At 41.7% G+C, this 23,636-nt stretch overlaps 4 protein-coding genes across 8 annotated transcripts; 1 reads left to right on the top strand and 3 right to left on the bottom strand.

Annotated features, from left to right (window-relative positions):
• Positions 1-93: 93 nt before the first annotated feature.
• Positions 94-5,403, bottom strand: prkar2ab (protein kinase, cAMP-dependent, regulatory, type II, alpha, B). The gene is made up of 10 exons (XM_029502985.1): positions 4,915-5,403; positions 4,295-4,330; positions 4,073-4,212; positions 3,748-3,854; positions 3,493-3,646; positions 2,531-2,632; positions 2,374-2,448; positions 2,204-2,278; positions 1,481-1,619; positions 94-1,052 (listed from the first exon to the last, which is right to left on the bottom strand). The coding sequence occupies exons 1-10, from the start codon at positions 5,150-5,152 to the stop codon at positions 931-933; spliced, it is 1,188 nt and encodes a 395-aa protein (XP_029358845.1). The 5' UTR covers positions 5,153-5,403; the 3' UTR covers positions 94-930.
• A 1,021-nt stretch (positions 5,404-6,424) lies between these two features.
• Positions 6,425-11,159, bottom strand: slc25a20 (solute carrier family 25 member 20). Of its 2 annotated transcripts, none has more exons than XM_029501618.1 (10): positions 11,034-11,159; positions 10,831-10,949; positions 9,204-9,296; positions 8,978-9,105; positions 8,812-8,902; positions 8,564-8,681; positions 8,078-8,150; positions 7,882-7,991; positions 7,472-7,596; positions 6,425-7,078 (listed from the first exon to the last, which is right to left on the bottom strand). In XM_029501618.1, exons 2-10 carry the CDS (start codon positions 10,933-10,935, stop codon positions 7,016-7,018), a joined length of 906 nt encoding a protein of 301 aa, XP_029357478.1. In that variant the 5' UTR covers positions 10,936-10,949; positions 11,034-11,159; the 3' UTR covers positions 6,425-7,015. The 2 variants fall into 2 exon arrangements, with proteins under 2 accessions (XP_029357478.1, XP_029357479.1); XM_029501619.1 differs by having other exon boundaries at positions 10,831-10,952; positions 11,034-11,102.
• A 792-nt stretch (positions 11,160-11,951) lies between these two features.
• Positions 11,952-20,074, bottom strand: nckipsd (NCK interacting protein with SH3 domain). Of its 2 annotated transcripts, none has more exons than XM_029501591.1 (13): positions 19,710-20,074; positions 18,691-18,803; positions 18,395-18,602; positions 17,310-17,382; positions 16,574-17,109; positions 15,801-15,971; positions 15,069-15,155; positions 14,849-14,987; positions 14,640-14,720; positions 14,281-14,409; positions 14,056-14,145; positions 13,792-13,964; positions 11,952-13,711 (listed from the first exon to the last, which is right to left on the bottom strand). In XM_029501591.1, the coding sequence occupies exons 1-13, from the start codon at positions 19,878-19,880 to the stop codon at positions 13,487-13,489; spliced, it is 2,196 nt and encodes a 731-aa protein (XP_029357451.1). In that variant the 5' UTR covers positions 19,881-20,074; the 3' UTR covers positions 11,952-13,486. The 2 variants fall into 2 exon arrangements, with proteins under 2 accessions (XP_029357451.1, XP_029357452.1); XM_029501592.1 differs by having other exon boundaries at positions 16,574-17,106; positions 19,710-20,064.
• Positions 19,356-23,328, top strand: ndufaf3 (NADH:ubiquinone oxidoreductase complex assembly factor). Of its 3 annotated transcripts, XM_029501636.1 has the most exons (5): positions 19,356-20,571; positions 21,805-22,000; positions 22,104-22,170; positions 22,538-22,638; positions 22,797-23,328. In XM_029501636.1, exons 1-5 carry the CDS (start codon positions 20,486-20,488, stop codon positions 22,902-22,904), a joined length of 558 nt encoding a protein of 185 aa, XP_029357496.1. In that variant the 5' UTR covers positions 19,356-20,485; the 3' UTR covers positions 22,905-23,328. The 3 variants fall into 3 exon arrangements, with proteins under 3 accessions (XP_029357496.1, XP_029357497.1, XP_029357495.1); XM_029501637.1 differs by lacking the exon at positions 19,356-20,571 and having other exon boundaries at positions 20,748-22,000; positions 22,538-22,652; XM_029501635.1 differs by lacking the exon at positions 19,356-20,571 and having other exon boundaries at positions 20,814-22,000.
• Positions 23,329-23,636: the final 308 nt, after the last annotated feature.

Below are 23,636 nucleotides of genomic sequence, written 5' to 3'. Positions count from 1 at the left end.
TTTTATTTTTTTATGTTGTGCATTAGCAATAATGCCATCTGTTAAAAGATGTAATGTTATTACATCTAAAATAAAAACAATGCATTGCAATACAACAGTCTGGCAATAAGCCCTAATGTCAGGTCTTTGTGCCTGGAGGTGATGCATTAAGATCATTTTGGAAGATGTTTTCATGCAGCTGTTAGAAGTATACTTTCATATAGATATTTCAGTTAAACTTAACCTCACTGATTTTGCTTTGACAGATGATCAGGACAGCGAAACAGTTTCAACTTAAACTAAATGCTATAGTCTTCACAAAAGAAGGATTTAATGCAGAACTATTACACTCGGCTGCATGTTTTTTTGCTGTGTGTTCTTAATAAAGTGCTAACCGGGTGTTTTAAGGTTTATGTGAACAGTAAACCTCAGCCATTAACAGTTAATGCACAGCACCTATTATAGCCAGACCAAGAAAAACAAATGCGTGTATGTACACGACTGCAGAAACTGGGACCTTGGTGGTTAAAGAAAGAAACTGCAACAGCTTTGTGGGAACTTGTTTTGACTTTTTATTTACAATGTGGCTGGATGGATTGTTTTTATTTTCTACTCGTGAGAGTTTGAGTCATTAGATAATATTAAAATAGAAAGTTTTCAGCCCAGAGCTTCATTAAAACTTATTTATTAGTCATTTAAAGGTCAGGTCCTGTCCAATGGTTCTAGGCTGTACCTCTCACTGTGCTCAGGTACGTCTGAGTGTTGGTGGTACATGGATGTTATTTAGGTGATTATCAGGAGAGTCATACATGAAACAGTGTCCTCTACTCACAGCATATTTACCTTGTAGCATCACAGTTTTACACGGCTGGTACATTTTACTGCATGGGACATATAAGCCATGCAGTGCTACTATGTTTTATCAAAACCGCTGATCTGTAATTTTATGTACTAATGGTTCAGTACACTGGAGCCAAACAGAGCCACCAGCTGCTCTTCGTACTGGGAGATATTCCTCCTCATGATGTCCATACATGGGCCCAGCAAACGCTCAAAAGCCTGGATGTCGATTACTGGAAGGAAAGGAAACATTTAGAAAGAGGACATTACAAGCTTTGTAGGAAGCAAAGTATTTGTTAACACATTTTAAATGTGACTTTGAGTAATGTTCAGTCAACTGCATCACGCGGCTACAGCTGAGGTTTTTTCTTCCTGTTTTCTCCTGTTCCACCTCATCCAATCAAATCAGATTTATTTATACAGTGGCAAATCAAGGCACTTTACATAGAGAGCAGGTCTAAACCAAATCCCATCTCTCCTGAGCCCTGAGGCTCTTTTTAGCTGCTTCATGTCTCTTTTTCTTGTAACTTTCTTGATTAACTATCAAGCAAGAAGTGACTTGCAACAGAAGCTCAAGAGCCCTGAACTACAGCAACTTGCAGTGAGAACAATTGGAGAGAGCTAAAATAAGTATCCTGCTTTTCCTGAAACAGAGACAAACCTAAACATTTGGTTTCCCCCACAGCGTAAACCGACGCTGCTCTCGGTTTGTTGGTGACTAATGCCAGTTCCCCAAAATACTGCCCTCGAGTGCAACGAGCCACCTCCACCTCTGCATTGTCCTGCTGGCCGGCCTTCATCTGTAACAGACAGAGGAGTCGTGCAGTTATGTTGGACAATAACCCCACAAATGACAAGATTAAAAACGGAACTAACATGTAACGTCTGCCTTCTGCCAAACATGAGCAAATTCATTTATCCACTCATTATTTGAAACCACTTATCCGTCAGGGCTGTGAGCCAATCCCTGCTGGCGTTTAGTGATGGTTCATGCTCACACTCATCCTTTGTGCAGTTTAAAATCACCAAATAATCTAAACATACCCAGTTATCAAACCCAGAAACTCTTTGTGAGGTGCACCACATGCGTCCTATTTAGGGTGACCAGACGTCCCAAAATTAAAGCAGTTGTCCTGAATCCCGAATCCTGCCCCAATCGTCCCAAATCACACTAGAGTAGAGTCTGGAGTTTTTTCCTGATATAACATTAAAAACTGATCATGGTGGTTGAGTTGTCCTGCAGCTGCACAGTGTATGAGTGTGCAGTCACTGCTTTGTCACCCCCCCCTCCTGAATTTTACCCATTCCCATCTGGTCACCCTACTCCTATTGTTTATTTAAAACATTTTGTGGTATAAAGTAGATCCAAATATAATGTTACCACTGCACTTACATTGGTCTTTATCATTATCTTCACCTCTCCTGATTCCACAATATAGAAACAGTCAGCTTTGTCCCCCTGCAGACAGAGAGCAGCAGAAACACCTCGCCTATCAGGTCCATCCAAAACAATAAGTAAGTAGAAACACAGCAACAGATGTCCCAAGACTGTACTTGTGTAATTATTCGCTCTCCATCTTTGAATCCTCGTCCTCCCAAAACATCAACAATCTTCATTCTTTCACACAGCTGGTGAGAAGAAAACAAAAGCACACTTGAAATTACATTACAAATTGATCAAATGGCCCAAAATGTCTGTATCTAAACCAACCTCCAGGGAGTTCAGGAGAGGAACACAGTCGATGAAGGCCTCGTACATCTTCCTCTTCTTTGCATTGTTTTTCACAATCAGTCTGTGAAATGTGGCTCGATCCTGAAAAAATATCATAACAACCAAATAAAAAAAATAAAATAAAATAAAAAAAGCTGTTCTTGGTTCATTCCTCATCAGTGCCACTTTTCAGTGGTCCTCCAGATGTACTTGGAAAATGCTTCACATCTTTGTTTGCTTTCAATAAATGCTTCAGCCAATAAAATGGCATTAAGTAGAAATGTACTAGACTATATTTGGCAGGATAGCTGCTGGATGTTATATAATTTTATCACATACTGTAATAAACACATTGAAAATGATTGATCATGGTGAGTTTCCATTGTTGGAATAGTTGTGAACAGGGGCAATTATTAATATAATAAAGAACCGAGGTTTGGCACATGTCACGTCCTTGCCACAAGGCTGCAGGACTACTGGATGTCCAAGTTAGGCCACAAAAGCAGATAGACTTTGTATTTGTAAAAAAAAAAAAAAAAGCCAACAAGTAAAAATGACAGGAAATGTTATGGGCGAAAAACAGACTTGGTGTGTTACTGATCTTCCTTAATACAAATGTATTAATAACAACAATAATAACTCTCATTAATGCTTCAGAGAGCCACAGGTGGAGTACTGACTTAATATATGATATGAATATGAGAGCACTTTATTGCCAATTCACCCTTTCGTTGACTTTATTCCTATATGAGTGTGGGACAAAGGTTGCACACACACAGACGTGGCAACAGGACCTGATGAGGCACTGTTAACATTTCTGTGAGCAAATTTAGTATTTATGCACCGCTATTATAAATGGAATTATTTTGGGCTGTAAGAGAATTATGAAATTAAATGTGTACATTGTCCTGTGTCTTTTTCTCACATGATACGTGATAGTTATCTCCCTTTGTTGCACTCACCAAGCCCCACAGGGCGCCCTCTTGAGTTGCAATGATTGTGGCAGCTCGGGGCGTGTTGTACATCAGAGCCAGCTCACCAAAACTTCCCTTGTTGTCATATTTTCCAACTTGAACAGGGACTCCTTCCTTCTGCACAAAAATATCATATACACCCCTGGAAATAATGCAAGACACAGGAGGGGGGAAGGGCCATTATCAAAACACAACTTATTCTAATTTAAATGTTTGAAAGAAATTTTGAAATCTCTCACTCACTTCTCTATGACATAGAAATTATCCCCATCATCTCCTTGGTCAATGATGTGCTCCTGAGGTTTGACCAGGACCTCAAACATGGCATCCAGAACCTCAGAGGACTGCTCCTGCAGGACATTCACCAGGTTTATGTGTGTTGCTTCTTCCAAAAGTGCTTTATATAAGGCAGAGAAGGGGATCAAGTATTTAAGAAAACATGTAAGATTTAATAAGAACATAAAATGGAAGATAAGAGAAAAGAGGAGAATATAACATTACGTGCTTGTCTTTGTGTTTTCAAGAGGAGCCATCATTTTTTATTCTTCTAATATACAACCTGCTGTACCTGGTCTAGTGTTTTAAACAGTAAAATATCTTTGCACGCATCCTGGAGTCTGCGGCGCTGCTCGTCTGTTTTGGGATGCACCACTCGGGGCTCTGCATCATCGTCCTCATCATCATCAGGGTTGTACGCCTCTGCACAAACTACAGCAGGACAAGCAAACTAAAACAATGTGACGCTGTGCACGCATTAATATTCATCACATTTTAGGTTCCATCTACTGACCTGAAACTCTGCGGTTGTATTTGTGTGTGGTGGACTCTGTGGAGAGAGACGGTGGTGAATATATTTGATTACTTCACAGGACTGTTGAAGGTCATCCCACTGTACTGCTCCAGCTCCTGTGACGTGTGTGTGCTGGTTACTTTCCATTTCTGCACACATTTTAACCTCCTATGTGCTCATCGTAGTTAGAGCCATCAGTTTTATGCCTGTTCACAGAACAGAGCCTAGTTTTTCTTTCACATGGACATCTGTCTGACTGCAATGTTTGAAATGCATCAATGCATTCATTCATTCACTCGTCTTCTATCGCTTATCCATTTCAGGGTCGTGGGGGTGCTGGAGCCAATCCCGGCTCACATTAGGGGACAAGGGAACGGTCCCAACATGCATGTCTTGGGATGATGGGAGGAAGCCCACGCAAACATGGGGAGAACATGCAAACTCCTCACAGAAAGGCCCCAGGGCCCGGGAATCAAACCTACAACCTTTCTGTTGTGGGGCAGAAGTAAAGGTCAGGTTAGGCAACAGTTCTAACCACAAACAAACTTAGTAAATTTGTAAGACGTCATTGAAGTAATATTTTCCGCTAGAGCAGAAAACAAACAAAACAATATACTTACTGACAGAATCTTCCTCCTCTTCATCCTTCGAGTTGTGTATTTCAAAGGTGATGCCTTTTCTTGCTGGTTTGCTGCTGCATTTCTTGGCTCGTTGGTCATTTCTTTGGTTTTCAAAAACATGTGTGAAATACTGCACCCCAAATTCAGCAATGTTTGGTGGCCTGCGGCGAAGCACCTCCACAGTGAATCCCTGCAAGAGCTCTTTCAAACCAGCTGGTATCCCAATATTAGTCATCATTCAGCAGCAGAGATTTGAATTTGATCATGAACAATGAACCAATAAACTCTAGAGGACCCACATTTCCAATGAGCTCAGTTGTTCACACCTGAAATATCAAATCGTAGTGAGTCTAAAAAATGTCCAACAGATCTAATACGATCTTTTGTCCAGGCCTTCATCATGGGAGCAAACTAACTCCTCCCTCGCTCTCATTCAGCAGCTTATTGATTTCTTTATTCAGCACAGCCTGTTGGAAAGTATTGACCTGGACTTTTCACATCACTTGTAATTAGGCTATCGAAGGGATTGCACATCAGAAGTTGATGATTTGGAAAAGACACAGCATGCAGAGAGGACATCTTAGCATTTATGATGGAGGTCAGCCTGAAGTTGACCTCTGTAAGAAAAAGCCTCACTACATAGACACCGTGGAAATCTTTGGTATGAGGAGTATGTTTTCCAATTCAAACTTTAAAACCATACAAGCCTACTAGAAAATAAAGTAAGAAATTATTTATTCATTCATATTCTGCCTCTGATCCATTTCCAGGTCACAGGGCCCAGAGCTCACTCTGGGCGAGGGCGGACTACAGCCTGGACATGTCAGCAGTCCATCACAGGGCCAACACACAGAGACACACAGAGACACACAGAGACCGACAACCACTCACACCTACGGACAGTTTAGAGTCAGTTAACCCAAACATGATGTCTTTGGACGGTGGGAGGAAACACACACAGGCACGGGGAGAACATGAAAACTCTGCACAGAAAGGCCCCAGGCCGGGAAACTGAACACGCAACATTTTTGTTGTGGTGCAACGGTGCTAAGCACTATGCCAACAAATCTGTGACCCTGAATTCCAAAAAAAGAAAAATTAAACCTATATGTGGTTTTTAGTAGGAAAGCTCAGGTTTTTGATTTCACCTGTTCAGAAGACTCACTTGATTAATCCTTCGGTTGCTTTAGGTTATCAAAACCAGATCGTTGTTATTTATCTCTTGGTCTTGGTCAAAGGTTCAACTTCTGCAAATAAATAGCCTGGGCAGAAAAAACACAGAGCTATCTTCCACTTATGACTGAACTGATATTATTCACACTATCGTTGTGATAATATGAATTTTCTCTTTTAAATTTTGACAGTTATTTGCTTCATTTTCCATTTATGGCGTTCATGGCTTCATAGGCAGGAACATTCATGTCTACAATGTTTTAGGACAGGAACAATATTCATATTTGGATTTTTCAGTTAACCCGAATAAGATGTGCTACACAGTCCAATTTTTAAATATGGATTCTGCTTTTTATTTCTATACATATCAACATTCGAAAACTGTTCAATCAATCTCATGATGACTACGATCAGAGTTTCACATTAAACAAACAGAAAGTGAAATATCAGCGGTCACTGATGTGGCGTGTGACCGTACAGGATGCACAGACAATCTGTAAGGCGTGTACTCCTGAGACTGAACACACAGTACGACAAAGTGCACCTTTTCCCTGATATGTACACTTGCTTTAAGGTAACAAAAGGTAAGGCACAAAATGTTCAATTTACTCCTTTTCCTCGATAAAAAAATGTGGAATTTGAAATAAATCAAAAACACGTAAAACAAAAAGGAGTGCAAACATTTGTTTGTTTGTGTGTTTCTGTACTGGCTTTGATACAGAGTCAGTGTCTCCACTGAACTCTCAGCAGGCGTGATGTGCATGTTCAACAGCGACACAAGTTATCAAAGATAATCAAGTGGATTTTTGGAAAAATTAGTAAAACCTCTTTATATGATTTGAATCTCTGAGTGTGCACTAATAATACCATCGATTTCTTACACACTTCTCTTCCTGGGATTCAGACATGAGGTGATGCTGAGCCGTCATTACAAGTTTGGCGCTAACCAGTTTAGGAACTTCATTGCGAGCTCAAATCCTAAGAAACAAGCCTGAACACAAGAAAAAAAAAGTTAGCACTTAGTGTGTTATATACATATACCATGAAACATGTTTTTTTGTGCATATATATCTATATATAGTCCATTGAGCTTATAAAAAAAAAAAGCCATGTCAGCATGTTAAAATGGTTCATGTATGACTTTGGCTTTTGCTCATACTCTGATCTTTAAAATGGAAACTTCACTCTGAAGTGCGTGTTTTAAATTTTCAACTTTTTTTAACTTTAACTTTATTGAACCAGCTTAGTGACACTGATATCTGTGTGCTGTTCTTTATATCAAATATCAAATCATAGTCAAATCCTCTTCTTCATCTTTGTGCTCGTGCTATTGAACCATACAGTTACTCACTGTCACAACATTACTAAGAAAAAATATACTCACTGCATTTGCAGGGAAAGCTCTAAGCATGACAGCAGTGAATCCTTTGTACAGCGAGCCCACACCTTCCTCTCTGATCAGCTCCCGCAGAACATCCCGAAAGCCGTTGGGATATTTTCCCTCAGGAGCTAATGGTAAAGATATATAGAAAACAAAACATGTAAACAATCAAAGCCTGCCCGTGTAAACTGCAAAACCACGCCACCCCTAACTGAGCCTACACAACATCTCAGACTAGAAACTATATAGCAAAAAAGAGACAAGAGACAAAAAAATCTGGCAGATCTGGGATTTGCCCGAAATATCAACTCTCTTCTGTAATAGTTATATATAATATATAATAGGAACTACAAAAATACTTTTTAAAAAGTATGTAACTCAAAACAAATACTGAAATGAATTAAAGAGCAAACCTGTCTGGAAACGAGACTTGAGAACATCAGGTGGAATGGCGACTGCCCAGTTAAAGATCCCAGCCATTCCTCCAGCAAACAGCACGCTGGGGATGCTGAGTTCGTTATGGCTGCAGAGAAACGACAGCAGGATCAACTGCTCGGGTCTTTTTAAAGCACATTGGTCTGATTACTGAGAGAAAAAACAAATATACACCTTCTTCCTGCAGGTGTGAGGAGGTTCTTCAGCCACTCGTAAGACATGAAATACATCCCACTCGCTGGAACATCTAAGTTTGAATATAAAACAGGGACAATTAAACAAGTGCTTGTTTGGCACGCAGACAACAACCTACAGTGAGTTAGAATCACTGATTTGATTCTAATTATCAATGCAGTTAAAAAAAAAGTCATATTAACTCATTCATCAAACAGCAGACAGCAGAAATGTAGCAGAGCTTCAAATATGAAATATGTCAAATGATGAAGACAAACTGCATCAGGGAAAAAGAACTGGCAGCAAGAGTGGAAATCCAAGACTAGCAAAAACCTCCTACAGGTACTGTTTATTCACAGGTCTAAGTCTGGCTCTTTTTCATAAAGTCCCCCCCTCCTTTTTTTAATGAGCACACCTTCAAAGCTCAACCATCTTGAAGCATCAAATTCAGCAAGTTGTTCAGGATTCATCAAAGTAAAGAAGCACCTCTCATGAGAGTCAAAGCAGTGCCTTTGTAGATTCCCCTGATCCCAGAGTCTCGGTACAGCTGTTTGACACAGTCCATGGGTCCAGCATACTTCACTTCCCCAGTTGATGCCTGGATCTGTGACACAAGCACACACAAACACACCATTTTACACTCTTTTCTAACAATAAGATTGGCAATTGGCAAGAGGAATCAATTCCTCGTGGTTTAGAGATTATGAGTACAAACACATCCAGTAAGCACTAACCTGTAGGAGGCATTTGATTCGCTCTCCAGGAGCCATGATGGCTGTAGTGAACACACCAGACAACATCCCTGCAGCAAACAGCTGAGGATACCTGAAGGGGAAGAGTGAAGAAGGCTGATTCTGATAACAGTGAAAATAAATAACCTCGTCCAGAGCAATGACCTACGTCAGGATGTCATCAGGAGTTTTCTGTTGTAGTTTCTTGCCGAGTCCAAATCCAAAAAAACAGACGGCAAACATGGGTGTGACTCCAATGATTGGGGCAGCCATACCTTTATAAAGCCCTTTCACACCCTGAAAGACAAGAAGACAACAAGGAAACATCGGCAGGAGAGGAAAAAAACGTCATCACAGTTCATCTGATCTTTCTTTAACCCTGCAAGCATCCTCACCTCTTTGGCTAAAGTCTTTTTGAAACAGTCAATGGTCCCGGCATAAATGAGGCTCTCCCCAGGTTTGGGCTTGGGCTGAGTCTGTAAACGCACCTGAGAGAAAAACATGTGGGGTTTTTTTAGGACTTCACACGAAGAAAATTACAACACAACCGTGCTAACACACGAACCACTTAACCACCAAAGCCTGCCACATGATGAAAGATTTGAAGCCCACAACAAATGTTATTCAGAACTGCCCTGACAGATGAACACACTCCAGCAGGTTAGAATAAGAATATTGGATAACACTATAGTTGGTCTGTGACTGATGGATTTGTAAATAGGCAACTGTTTGCTCACTGTGTTTACAGTTTGTTTCTCCAGGCTTACACAAACAAAAAGAAAGAAATCAGTTGGACAGACAGGGAGTCCTGGACTGTTGGTATCTGTTTGTCATAATGAAGTATAAGACAGCATGTTGGTGCTGATTCAAGTGCAACTCCATCCAGAAGCTTCCGAACTAAAGCACTGAGCTGAGTCAGCAAACACACTGTGGATGGAAAGGCTGCAGCAGTGGACATAAGCAGTGGACACGGTCCCTGCAGCAGTGGACATAAGCAGTGAGTGGACACCGTCCCTGCAGCAGTGGACATAAGCAGTGAGTGGACACGGTCCCTGCAGCAGTGGACATAAGCAATGAGTGGACACGGTCCCAGCAGCAGTGGACTCATAAACATTGGACACCGTCCCTGCGGCAGTGGACATAAGCAGTGGACATGGTCCCTGCAGCAGTGGACATAAGCAGTGGACACGGTCCCTGCAGCAGTGGACATAAGCAGTGGACACGGTCCCTGCAGCAGTGGACATAAGCAGTGGACATGGTCCCTGCAGCAGCGGACATAAGCAGTGAGTGGACACGGTCCCTGCAGCAGTGGACATAAGCAGTGAGTGGACACGGTCCCTGCAGCAGTGGACATAAGCAGTGAGTGGACACGGTCCCAGCAGCAGTGGACTCATAAACATTGGACACCGTCCCTGCGGCAGTGGACTCACAAACATTGGACACCGTCCCTGCAGCAGTGGACTCACAAACACTGGACACCATCCCTGCAGCAGTGGACTCATAAACACTGGACACCGTCCCTGAAGCAGTGGACTCATAAACACTGGACACCGTCCCTGCAGCAGTGGACTCATAAACACTGGACACCGTCCCTGCAGCAGTGGACTCATAAACACTGGACACCGTCCCTGCAGCAGTGGACTCATAAACACTGGACACCGTCCCTGAAGCAGTGGACTCATAAACACTGGACACCGTCCCTGCAGCAGTGGACTCACAAACATTGGACACCGTCCCTGCAGCAGTGGACTCATAAACACTGGACACCGTCCCTGCAGCAGTGGACTCATAAACATTGGACACCGTCCCTGCAGCAGTGGACTCACAAACATTGGACACCGTCCCTGCAGCAGTGGACTCATAAACACTGGACACCGTCCCTGCAGCAGTGGACTCATAAACACTGGACACCGTCCCTGCGGCTCAGACTATCAGCAGTCTCTCTATAGCGATAGATGTGTCCTATATGAGATGTCGTGTGTAAGTGATACACAAACACAGACACACACTGGAAGCACTCACTTTAATGGTGTCCAGTGGATGTCCAGCGAAGACGAGACAGACTCCTCCAAAACCTCCGGCGAAGAAGTTCTTCAGCGGACTGATCGGCTGCTGCTGTTTGGACATTTTTGTTTCCTGGTCTGCTGAAGAAAAGAAAAACTGAACGGCAGAGAAAAAGACACACGTTTTAAAATGAGAGAAGACCGACGAAGACAGCAGCTCACCTGGTGGACTCTGTCTCTGTTGTCTGATGGACCTTTGACCCACTTATCCACCGGACCGGTTTGACTGGAACTCACCGCTACTGTAGTCCGTCACGGTTTGGTGTCCGGGTGGAAACGCCATGATCGACAACGATGGTTAAAACATAAACAAACGGTAAAGTAATACTAGTAATACTACTACTACTATAATAATATAATAATAACAACAACCATTGTGTACTCACAATATTATGGTTATTAATAATGTGATTCTATGTTATAGCAATTTAAGATGTGTTTGTGTTATGTTACAAAATAAAAATGTAAATAAAGAAGAATGTTGTGGAAGAAGTTCATTTAGCACACATTGAGATAAATAGGTGGGAGTGACATGAAATTATAATATGCAATGTTTTCCCACAAAGTATATATACTATATTTGATATAGTTATATAGTTATACATGTGTGATACACACGGTGGCAGGGTGGCTAATACTTTTTCCCACAATGCAAAGACATACAAATTAGGCTAATTGTTGACTCTAACAGTAAGTGTGTTTGTTTGGTTGTTGTCTCTATTTTGTGCTACAGACTGGCAACCTCGGCTGTGACTCATCCTCCAAATGTCAGATGAATTTGGCTCCAGACAAATGATGATTAAGACAGAGAAACTATTTTTACCTTTTGCATTAATGCTCATTATCATTATCTTTTATCTAACAAAAATTGGTTACATTAAAACGAATATACAAACTTATATTATGAATAAAAAGACCAACTATATATATAAGCACAAATGACTGTTTAGCCCTTCATATGATTAAAGCTCTAATTGTTTAATGTCTCGTGTCCTTAAGAAACAGAGTTAGCAAAATCTTAAGTTGATTTCATTACACTGTAAAAATATTCTATCATACAGCAAGTGATCTGAGCATCTGCACTGTTAAAATATATCTTTATTAGTTTTATTACAACACAGTTGTAGCAGTTTTGCAGACAATGTTAATAATGGAAAGGAGATGGCCACCTCTCTCTCTCACACACACACAATGTAAACAGACTCACAAACAGGTAAGGAAAGAACTCAGTCATGAACTAAAATCTGATATCAGTTCTGCATTGTGTCAACCTTCCTGATACAGAGAAGCCATATTGGACAAACACAGATAGGTTTGAGTGTAAAATGGGAGAGGAACATCAATCACTACTTCATGAAGAAGAAACAAGGAGCCATACAAGTTGCTGTTAAAATATAAGATCATGAGGAGAAAAAAGAAATGCCCTGTATTCCTTGAGGACAATAAGATTATAACCAGAAATCAGCAACAATGACTAAGTTATTATTATATATAACTGCAGAACACTTTTCAACACATCAGCCAATATTCAGTTATTTACAGCAGAGTCTGAAAAGTCTTATTGCAGCACAGTTAGTTTGAATGCAAATGCAGCATAGAGACATAAACCCTTCAGTCCAACAAGCTGGCATTAATCTGTAAACAATCAGGAAGTTCTGATGCTTGGAGAGCTTTGTATATGTAAGTACGGATTGATTAGCTTTAAGAGTCTGAAAAGAAACAGAGACAACTGTACCAGACGGAACCACAGGAGAGACTCGATACATAGCAGCAAGTTACTCAGCTAAAAGCTTCGTAGCGATGACACATAAGTCAGTGTGCTTTTTCTCACAATGATCGTATACTGTTCAACTGGATTTTTATTTAAAACACAGTGAAACTGGGGGTAAGTGAAAGAGGAAGTCAGCTTCAGGGAGCACTGTACTCTACAAAGAAAATAATGCTGTCAGAAACACAAAGTAGTTTGGTCCCCCTAACAGGGAAGCAATCAACATTTTCTCACAGCGGTTCACTGTAGTGGGTCCGTTATTCAAACATAAATTCAGATCTGCTTTTTTACCAAATAACTTTGAATTAGTTATAAGATACATTTATTTTATTGTAAGTCTCTTTGGTTAGGATAAGTTTCAGTCATGGTTGTGGCTACTTTAATTTCTATATATTATGAGTCCATTTAGTTCATGTATTATTTTTAAGGTAAGAATTCACTGTGAGAATGACTCCATGACTTGGCCTACTTTAGCTACATTTATTTTAGTCTAGATCTCACAGTTTTCTTTATTCATTTGTCATATTTTTAACCCTCAATCCATCAAAAGCAACCTCACACTCAAATTAAACTCACTTCAGAGAGGAAAGGCTGTTAAAAAAAAAAAAAAAAACTAAATCTTTTTTTGATATCAACATCACATGGATGCTGCAGCCCTGGTTTGAGTCCAGGAAAACATTGGCAAAACTGATTTGTCTCTCAGTACAGGCTATCACAGATTACGGGACATCCCATCAAACATCAGTTCATTTTTCTTTCAGGCTTTTTCGTACCTTCCTGCAGTAGACGGGATCAGGCTACGGTGTGTGTGTGTGTGTGTGTGTGTGTGTGTATGGTAATGATATCATTAGTCCTGGTTCTCACAAATCTGTGGAAACTCCTTGTAGATCTGTTGTACAATTAGCTTATCCATCTGTTTGGCTGTAGAGCTCCCCTCATCCTCTCCCGGATCTTCCTCTTCCCTGAGAATCCTCTGCAGAGCCCCCTGCAGGTCAGCCAGGCGATGCTGGTGCTTGAAGTAGTCTGTCGAGCGCATTATGGAGTGCATGAGGGAGAGATACTCCATTCGCAGCTTTGGGTGAGGGACAGATCAGGCCGGTTAATGATTTGCTCACATACTGTAGACAACATTAAAACTGTACAGCGTCTCACCTTGTCCCCTGGGGAGAGGTCAGATATCTGCCGGACGGCTATGTCAATCATAACCATCATGTCAGTGCTGTAAAAGATGTCAGCTGTCTCTCTGCTGGCAAAGATGTCCTGCAGAAACTTGAGAACTGAGTGTGGTGCAGGTGGGGTGTGTTTGAACATGCATACAGGGTCATCTGGAGAGCAGAGGACAAAAGGTGACAATGTGAGGAGTAAAAAGTAAGGGTACCTCGAGCAAGAATATGAAAAATTGGGCATTTTCTTTACCGCCTCTGTTCAGAAGTAGCAGCACTTTTTCTGACAGGATCTTGACATTTTTCTTCTTCACCTCCTGCATGATCACATTGTTGCTGGGTGCTGGGTGACAGACAGAACACAGACATGCAGTACAAATAAGCATCTGTAGTAAGAGTAATGGATTACAGTCATCGCTCATTTATATGTTACACTACTGTTATCATTAAGAGAAACTCTTTTTGAGGATGCTCTTACTTGTGTGGTGCAGGTTAAAAGCCAGCAGGAGGTTCAGAAAGGTGTCGGGCAGCTGCTCTGTGGGATCAGAGGGAAGCCCGTCCTCCACCACACCCAGCAGGAACTGAACAAAGTCAGCATTCAAGTGCTCTGAAGCAGGGAGGGGCAAGAATTTGTCTTAACGATTGTACATATTGTCTCTCTAATCCTTGCATGTCCTAGCAGAATTTGACAGAAAACTTCAAGAATCTGTGCAACGACATATTCTTATTTTATTTATTTTTAATTTATTCTGTTTTTATGTTCCTAATTTTACATGAAGGATTTCAATTTTTAGGACATCATGTATGTGATGTACCAACGAAAATGCCTTTTCCTACCATAGTGATGATATGGCACCTGTTCACCCATTGAGAAGATCATAGTGAGCACCAAAGCCGTGTAACACATCTTCTGGTGCTCTGAAAAAAAAACAAAAAAACAAAAAACGAAACACAAAACAGACAAAAAACTAAAATTAAAAAAAAAAAAAAAAAAAACATGTTGAGGTCACATCAAGAGGAGACAGAGCAAAGGGGCATGTTTTCACCTTGTGTGTCCGTCTGAAGGTCTCTGGCCAGCTCCATGGGGAGGATGGCATTGAGGAGGGTGGAGATGAGTGCAGCGTCCAGACTGCACATCGCCCCAAACACTTTGAGCAGCAGCAGCCGCAGAGACACACGGTGCTCCTGCACAACCAAAGAAACAATTTTGTTTCACTTTTTGTTCATTGTTCATTGGTCATTATTGTGACTATTGTTACCGCTTACCATCTGATAATATGAAACCAGAGAGAGCACATTTTCATAGTCATTGGCCTTGCACATCCTCTTACAAACTTCTGGATCAGCATCAGTCTGAAGAAAAAGCTGCTTTTAGTTTCACCAGTAATGATATAATAACATTATAATGTAACTTGATAATCTGTTCAAGTGAACATCCCAAAGGATTATAGAGCCCATTTACAACTCATCAGAACATCCCAACCCTGATCTGGGGTTGGGTTAGGACAAACTGCCAACAAAGAATATCTAGCAGCCTGGAGGGTTTACAGATACAGTCTTCAACCACACAGCTGGATTTCCAGAGTTGGCTGAGTCATTCTGATCCTATCAAAAATGGTTGGTATTTACAAATCAGCATCAGGACAGGTCCAGGGGCCACATTGTCACCAGCAGAAATTTGTGTAATGTAATAACGGCAAGCTCCATGGCCAACTTAATTTAATAAGCATATAACATATCTTGAATATAGTGATCCTCTCTGGTGACACAACTTTATTTGAATCTTCTTTTTTGGCTCCTTTTTTAAACATAAAATAATGTATTGGCAAAAAAAAAAAAAAAAAAAAAAAAAAAAAAAAATATATATATATATATATATATACACTATATATGAATCCACAATTGCTTATGTTGGGTTTGAATTTAATTTAAAGTTAATCTGTTTTATTTATTTTAATCTTAGTCATGTGTGACACCGTTAGTAAGGATGAATCATACCAGTATCTTCAGCAGCTCCTCGAGATAGCAGGCAATTAGAGCGTGGTCTTCATGAAGCGCCCAGCTACGCTGCTGGGAATCATCCCGGTGACGGGCGAGGTCACCAAAGATCACCTCCAGCCGCTGTTCATCATGGCACACCTGGCCCTGCGGCAGCGCTGCACTCAAATCCTACAGAGGCAAAAAACATTTTAGGGGGGCTTCAACTATTTATCTTCCATGTCAAGTGATGTGGCTGAAACAGTTGTTGCATAATCAGTCTGCAGGTTGGTCCCATTTCATTTTACAAACATTAACTGGATTCACTAAAAATATAATCATCCAAGCTCTAACCCCCAGTTTGGTTTTGTTTAAATGGCTTTTTTTTCATCAGATCCTGTCCTGACATCCATGTTGGATGTCTGACAGCAGCTGAGGATGCCTCTGTAACAAATCACAGAGTCCGAGGCTGTTCAGTCTGATGAGAATGAGACAACAGAATGTTGACAAAAAAGATTGCTGCTTTTCGTTTCATTAAAGGGCTGACTACTAATCTCCTTAAACCAAGGAAACGTCTGCCAGGAAACGATCAGCAGTTCTTTCATGCTTCGTTTGTTGTAAAGTTTGCATTAAAAACAGGAAATGAATAATAGGTGCTGTCCTGTGTTTTTACAATGACCCTGAAAATGTCATCTAAAAACAAAGTGAGCTGTGATAAAATGCGCAACATTCTCCCCTAAGCTGTCAAGGCCTCAGGATGCTGATCCACATGATGTCATGAAAACAAATCTGACCTTACTCTCCACCAGTGAGACAAGAACTTGCTCCAAAGCAGAGGAGGCTTGAGGTAAAGCGCTCTGCAGATGGCCGACGACCACACCGACAGCGACCCGGGACAGCTCATAACTCAGGTCCGTGTTCTTCCGTACCAGCTCGATCAGCTCAGCCCCAATGGTCATTGGAACTGGCTCAGATGTAGTGGGGCTGCCAGGGGGACTTTCAGCGACAGATGGGGGGGCAACAGGCCATTCACTTTCTGGCTCATTCTCCAGCGAGGGGGGGGTGGGCTTGGGAGGCTGTGGTGCTGGGCTTTTCTTTGCAGGAGCTGGCTGAAAAGAAGAATCAGAGGGAAGGACATCTGGGGGCGTGGCCGAGGGCTTCACACGGGATGGCACGGGGGGAGGGGGGGTGCTGGAAACACTGGGGAAACTGACATCGGAGGAGCCCAGGGAGTGGGAGGAGCCTGATTCTAAAGAGGTGGTGCTGATCGAGAGGGAGGGAGCAGGGGACGGAGGAAGAGAGGAAACCCTGGATGGGACCTCCGGCTCTGCTGGTAGGGAGAGAGAGCGTGAGAGTGATCCTGTTACTGAGGAAGAGTGAACAGGAATGACCGGACTAAGAATAGATTATGTTTGTATCGTACAGAGCTGAAGCATATAGCATCAGCTAAAAGCAGCACAGAAACACTTTGCTGAAATGTCCAACACTGGAGAGTGAGAGTTAGTATTGTTTCCACTGCTGTTCACTAACCGGGACGCCGGCTTCTCTGTTTCTCAGGGGGAGGAGGGGTGATCGGGGCCGCACGCCGAGGCTGAGGAGGCACCTGCAAGAGGGGACAAGGCTGGATTACCAACCAGGAAAAGCAGGCAAAGGCCACAGAGCTTCAGACCCCCAGGGGCCCAAAATCTTAAGGTTCTTTGTTATTCTTTTGACTCTTGGTGAATCTTCCCATTCCAGATTTGTAAATTAATCTGTACCACAAAACATATTCACTGTTGATCAGCCCAGCATTATTGCTGGATTATGCTACATGTAGTTATTATTTAAATAATCAATTTATCTGCAAATTATTCAATCAGGTCACATTTTCATTGGGTCCTTGATGACCTACTCAAATGGCTTTTGTACAATCAACAGTCTAACATCTAAATATTTCTTAGACAGTGATATAAAAACTGAAAACAGTTGGAGAAGCTGGAACCAAAGTTATTTAACAGAAGAGATTAATTTTCAAAAGACAAAATTTATTCTTACTGTTATTATTATTATTGTCAAAGCTAATTACTATTCTGGATATTCAATAACTTAAAATAAATCAACTCATTATCTATATTTTTAATCCAAAAACTCAGAACTATTTTGGATAGGTTTAATATTCTCATAAAATTGTGGCAATTTTCATAATGTTTTTGAAAAGCTGACAAGAAATATTCTTGAGCAGACTTCAACAGAGCTCGTCAGAGCTCATGGTTGACATGATAATGGCTGAGTTATATGGGTGTGTCTCATTAAGTTGTGATTCATTAAAATTACCACTAAAAGAGAGGGTTATTTTTAGTGCACCGCAGCATTTCTATAAATGTCTGTGGATAATGATCATGACCACACGATTGTAAAACCAAAGAAAAGCATGAAAACATGAAAAATTACCATTTTATAAATATGTTTTTCTGTTTAGAAAGAAAAATTTGAGGGATTTAAACTTGTGATGATGCTCTTCAATGTTTGTATGAGGAAATGAAACTGGCCCTGAATGCATCAGTTGCAAATGTGAAATTAACCAAATTTAGGGCACTTTGAGGGGAACGTAACATGTAACCTGTTACGTGTGTTACCTGGTAAAAGCCCGGTTCTCCTTGCATGTTGTCCATGCTTCCTGATAATGGCACACTTCCCTGTCGTCCATAGTCTCGGTTAAGGCCATTGGGTGGAGGCGTTTGACTGAGAGATATTTCACTGCTGGATGATGGTAAACCTTGTTTGTGACCAGAAGAGGAAGAACTTCGCCGAGCCAGCGTCTCCTTTCTGTGATGGATCAACTTTCTGTGACAGAGCATGATGACTTACATTACAGCACATAACAGGAGAGTGTCTCACTGTTAAACACTTATTGTGTGGATTTTGAACTCACTGAAGAACATCTCGCTGTTCCAGATTGTATTTGCCTCCATTTTTTAAGGCCACATTGTGAATGCCTTCGATTGCTCTGTCAATAGACTGCAACACCTCATCCTGCTCCGGAGCCTAGAAGATAAAAAAGAGAAAATTGACCCGAGAAGATGAACAAATGAAATATGCATTAACATGGCAGGCGCATAATTATTAAATTTTAAACATACCAGAACAGAAACAATTGTGACTGCGGGCATCAAGAAACTAGGGCAGTAATCTTACAGACAGGCTCTTATCCACGGGAACTCAGCGAAACCTCACATTCAGCCTCACTGAGGCTCAACAGCCAATGTCATTAAAAACAGACCAAAGCATTCCTGTGAGAGCCTATGATTTTACCAAATACATGCTCAGACTAGTTCAGTCAGTACAGCTTTTATCATTGGAAAAGAGGGAGTCCCCTCACTTTGGAGCACATGTGGGTGTGACTGGCAGACAGCTCAAAGTTATCTGGAAGGAAGCTACTTATTCAACAAGAAGAAGGATACTTGGGAGTTCTTCCAGATAATAAATTGCGCAGAGTCACGGGTGAAGACTACTTTAGTGTGAGAAGAAAACAATGGCTTTTTGTTTTGGTGACTGTCTTGTCCTATTCTGTCCTGGACTGAATCTCTGTACCCTGTGTCATCTCATCATGTCCTGACTCCTTCCCTCTGTCGCAGTCAGCAGCTGCAGTGCAGAAGGCCATGACTCCACATAATCACTTAGGTCCTCTGCAAACCTGCACAAACCAGCATTCAGCCACAACACGGCCTGCACTGCAGCGTGCACACACACACACACACACACACACACACACACACACACACACACACACACACACACACACACACACACACACACACACACACCAAGTCTTGTTTGTCGACCCCCCAACAGACACGTCCGAGATTTCTGTGCGCCTCCAGATGCGCCACAGTGTCGCAGGGACACGCAGCGGTGGTGCGCGGAAGGAGGGCGGCCCAGAGTGCACTTTACCTGGATCTTCTCGATGTAAGAGGCGGGGATGTAGCCGGTCTCCCCCGAGCTGCAGCGGGACCCCAGCCACCAGTGTTTGTTGCTCCTCTCCAGGATTAGGAAGCTCTCTCCGGCCGCGAAGTGCAGCGAGTTGGGCTCGGCGGATCGGAAGGCGTACAGAGACCGGTACATACTTTAAGCCGGACTTAAACCCGAACTGCAGCTGGACAAACGGAGTCTGGATCCGGGAGGAGAATCTGGTCGTCTGGGGTTGATTTAAACAGACAGCGGAGACATGGACCCGGCGGATCGCTGCTGTCTATTTACAATGTGGCTCGATCATCTGACCTGCGGCTGTTCCCAGCAAACACCGCGGGGGGGCGCCGTCACGCCCCGAACACGCCCCCTCCAGACATTTTAATCAAAAGCAGAGCCGAGAGCTCTTCATACAATTTTTCTATAATAATATTTGACAAACCTTTTTTTTCCGACATCTTTCGATGAATTTTTCTAGTTTCTAACCTCTTCTGGATTCATCAATGATCCGTCATATGTTCGTGTTTATGTGTCGGCCCGCGTGTTCAGCTCGCACAAGCTAAATTAAAATAACCGTGATATCAAACATGACGTTTATAACATAACATTATTATTTTATTAACGATATAAACATTACAGAGTTCATAGGGCTAAATAACAGATCAGATCGACTTTGCGTTATACAACACCGGAAATGAGTTGCTGGTGTCACCCTGAAGTGTGTCCCCCCTGCATGTCCCCGTGTGTCTCAGTCCGTCAACATGTCCACTGCGGTATGTTCCAGGCTCCTGTCCTCCAGAGGGACAGCGGGGACTGTCTTCATCAGGACGGTGCCCGCTTTCTGCAGGTAGGACGATGTTTTATTCATTTAGGTCACAACCCAAAATAATTTCGTCTCTGTGGGGTTGGACCAACAAACTGCCCCTCTTCTTCTCAGACTGCTATGAAAAACCAGTACATTAAAACCTTTATTATTCTTATTCTTATTTTTTTGTAAATTATGAACTGTCGCACCAATTAGTTCCTCTGAGGTGATGGTCTTCATTGGTTGTTTTTTTTTTTTTTTTTTCCCAAAAACATATTTATAATACAATTTCCATAATGTCCTAGATACAACTGAAGGCCAGTGCTGCAACGAGATATAATTGAACCATGAATACTATAGCAATTGACCAAAATGCAGAGCACGTCACATCTTTTGGCTTTATCTGTAACATCTTCATAACCATTTTTTCTTATTTTCTCTTGGAGGTTTAATTTGACTGTTTATAAGAGCAGATATCAGTGATAGATTTGGGTTTTCTAAACCTACAGCCAATGGCTTTTCCTGTCGGTCGCCTGTTGTGGGATGAATAAATATCCAACTGCGAGATATTTACATATGATGATGTTTGTTTGTGGTGTTTTGTGCCTGATGAAGATCTAATTGATTGAATAGTGGATAAAGAAACACCGTAGGGGAATAGAAGAGTTGTTGCTTGTTATTGTTGCATCACTTGTTTTGTGTGCATCCTGTTCGCTCCAAACAAACCCTAATCCTTTCTGCCCATCAGACTAACTCTGCTTCCATCTGGTGGAGTCAGGTATTACATCCACACTTTGTCCAGGTCGGGGCACGTTGTGCTGCTTACATAACCATCTGGCGAGTCAGCAGCTGAAAAGCAAACGCAGAGCTTCATTGCTCTCAAATAGAAGATTGCTGAACTCGCTCAGGTTTCTGTAATAGGAGGAAAAGGTGGGAGAACAAGAGGATAAAACCTGCTTCAGCTCCTTACACAAGCAGAAATTTTTGCTTCTTGGCTGTCTCTGTTCTTCAGAAACAGGCCGAAAGCTTTTGGCTCTCAGCCCTGTCAGTAGGTTGGCCTTAGATTCTGGCTCTTAAACTGGGCCATATGGCAACAGCTCTGCAGTGCTCCCTGTTTTTGTGAAATTTAATGTGGTGGAGAAATAAATGCAGTAAGAACAAAATCTCACTCAAGCCTACAGTTCTTCAGCCCACTAGCATTCTTCACATTGATGATACTGACAGTAAACAAACGAAAGCTATTAGAAAAGCACCACACTCTGTGTTCTTTTCCAGCCCATTTCTTTCTCGTGCTCATCGACTGGGACCCAGTGATGATGAGATGTATCAGCGTACTACAGTGTCTGTCATGCAGAAGGAGCCTGACAGTGGAGTCATGATACAGAGCTATAGTTCCAGAGGATTCACCATCGACGGCAATAAGGTGTTTGGACCCTGCGCTGTGCTGCCTCCCGCCATCCTGCAGTGGAATGTGAGTGAAATATCCAGACTCCCTTCACAGATCATGCTGCACCACATGCTGCTTTGTATTCAATTAACACACCTTTTATGAGTTTTATATGGTTTTTCTACAGGTTGGCAGTTATAAAGACATCACAGAGGAAAGTGTCTCTCTCTTCCACATGCTTGAACCAAGAATAGGTAAATTGACAAATGCCACCCAAAATACACATTGGTGTTAAGGTGTTAAGCACAGCTTTACTGATACTTGACTTTGTCGACAATATTTGAAACCATTCTTCCAAAAGATAGTCCTTCATTCGATGTTTTTAGGATGGTGGCCTCTGGCCTAAAATGTCCTGTGTAACTTTCCTAATATCTGGTGCATGATTTACATGGTTTACATCAATTTCATAGTCATCGAACCATTCAGTGACTCCTCATACCCTGGATAGAAGCATCTCCATGCAGTTAAAAGAAATTTCCACAATATAAAAATTTTTTTAGATGTACATGTGTATAGATGAAAAAACATTTCCTGATGCATTTTTTTCTGTTATTTATGCAGAGATCCTAGTGCTGGGCACAGGCGCACGGGTTGAACGAATTGACCCATCAGTCCTCGCTCTACTCAGGAGAAAAGGCATTGCTGTGGAGGTGCAAGATACGGTAAAGCATGCCCAGTCAGTAAAATGAATATGCTCATCCTGACAACATGAAACCCTTTAACAAAGACATGAAGATTTTTTGTCTCACCAGCAGGACCTCAAACATGGCTGTCCTTATTTTCATAATTTAAAAAAAAAAAAATCTCTGCTGTTTTTCAGCCAAACGCATGTGCAACCTTCAATTTCCTGACTAGTGAGAGACGCATTGCAGCAGCTGGTCTGATCCCTCCACCTGTTAGCACAGCCCTGGAAGTGAAACAGGAATAACTTTGAGGATAATCTGTAATATGGTTACATTTATTGTGTTCGAAGCACACAATGGAACAGCAACAGAAATCTCCACCTTCAGTATTTGGTTTAGCAGTTACTTTAGAGATAAATGTGTTTAGAACAGCTGATGTCATCCCTTGATCTGAGGCAAACAGAACATTGAACTGATGACAGTTTGAACAAGCATTTGGACTGCTTTCAGATCTTAGGGGGCAAATAAACTGTGTGCGTTTGTTCGTGCACAAATGCTCAGGAAATGTAGTCAAGTGAGGACAGCAATGATGGAGAATTAGACCACAGTAAAGTGCAGTTCTTGTATAAAAACTGTTTGTATAAATTGTGTATTTAAATGCCTTACATGTCACCAAATATATCTGATGTGTATTTAAGAGGTTTCATGCATACCATAAATGTATAATAAGACTAACCAAGTTTGTTTTGTTGTTTTTTTTTTTCAATTTAAACAGACAGAAGAGTTGATTTTGTCTGTGCAGCGGTCGATAAAGCAAAACTCTATATGTGAAAATACATTCCAAGCTATTGCCTCAGGTGTTGGTGGGAACTGTCCTTCACTTGGATAGGCCTCTTCTATCTGTGTGTCTCTGCATACTTTGTATTTCTGGCACCAACAAGCTGCCTGTGTGCAGCATATGACATATTTCAGTGGCTTTGTCCTTCTCACCCTACATAGATAAGAGAATCCACAAATCCTCTACAGATCGCTGTGAT

Source organism: Echeneis naucrates, chromosome 5 (genome assembly GCF_900963305.1).
Source record: "Echeneis naucrates chromosome 5, fEcheNa1.1, whole genome shotgun sequence".
Lineage (NCBI taxonomy): Eukaryota > Metazoa > Chordata > Actinopteri > Carangiformes > Echeneidae > Echeneis > Echeneis naucrates.
The sequence above is the reverse complement of the archived record's forward strand: the minus strand, read 5'-3'. Positions and strand labels throughout refer to the sequence as shown.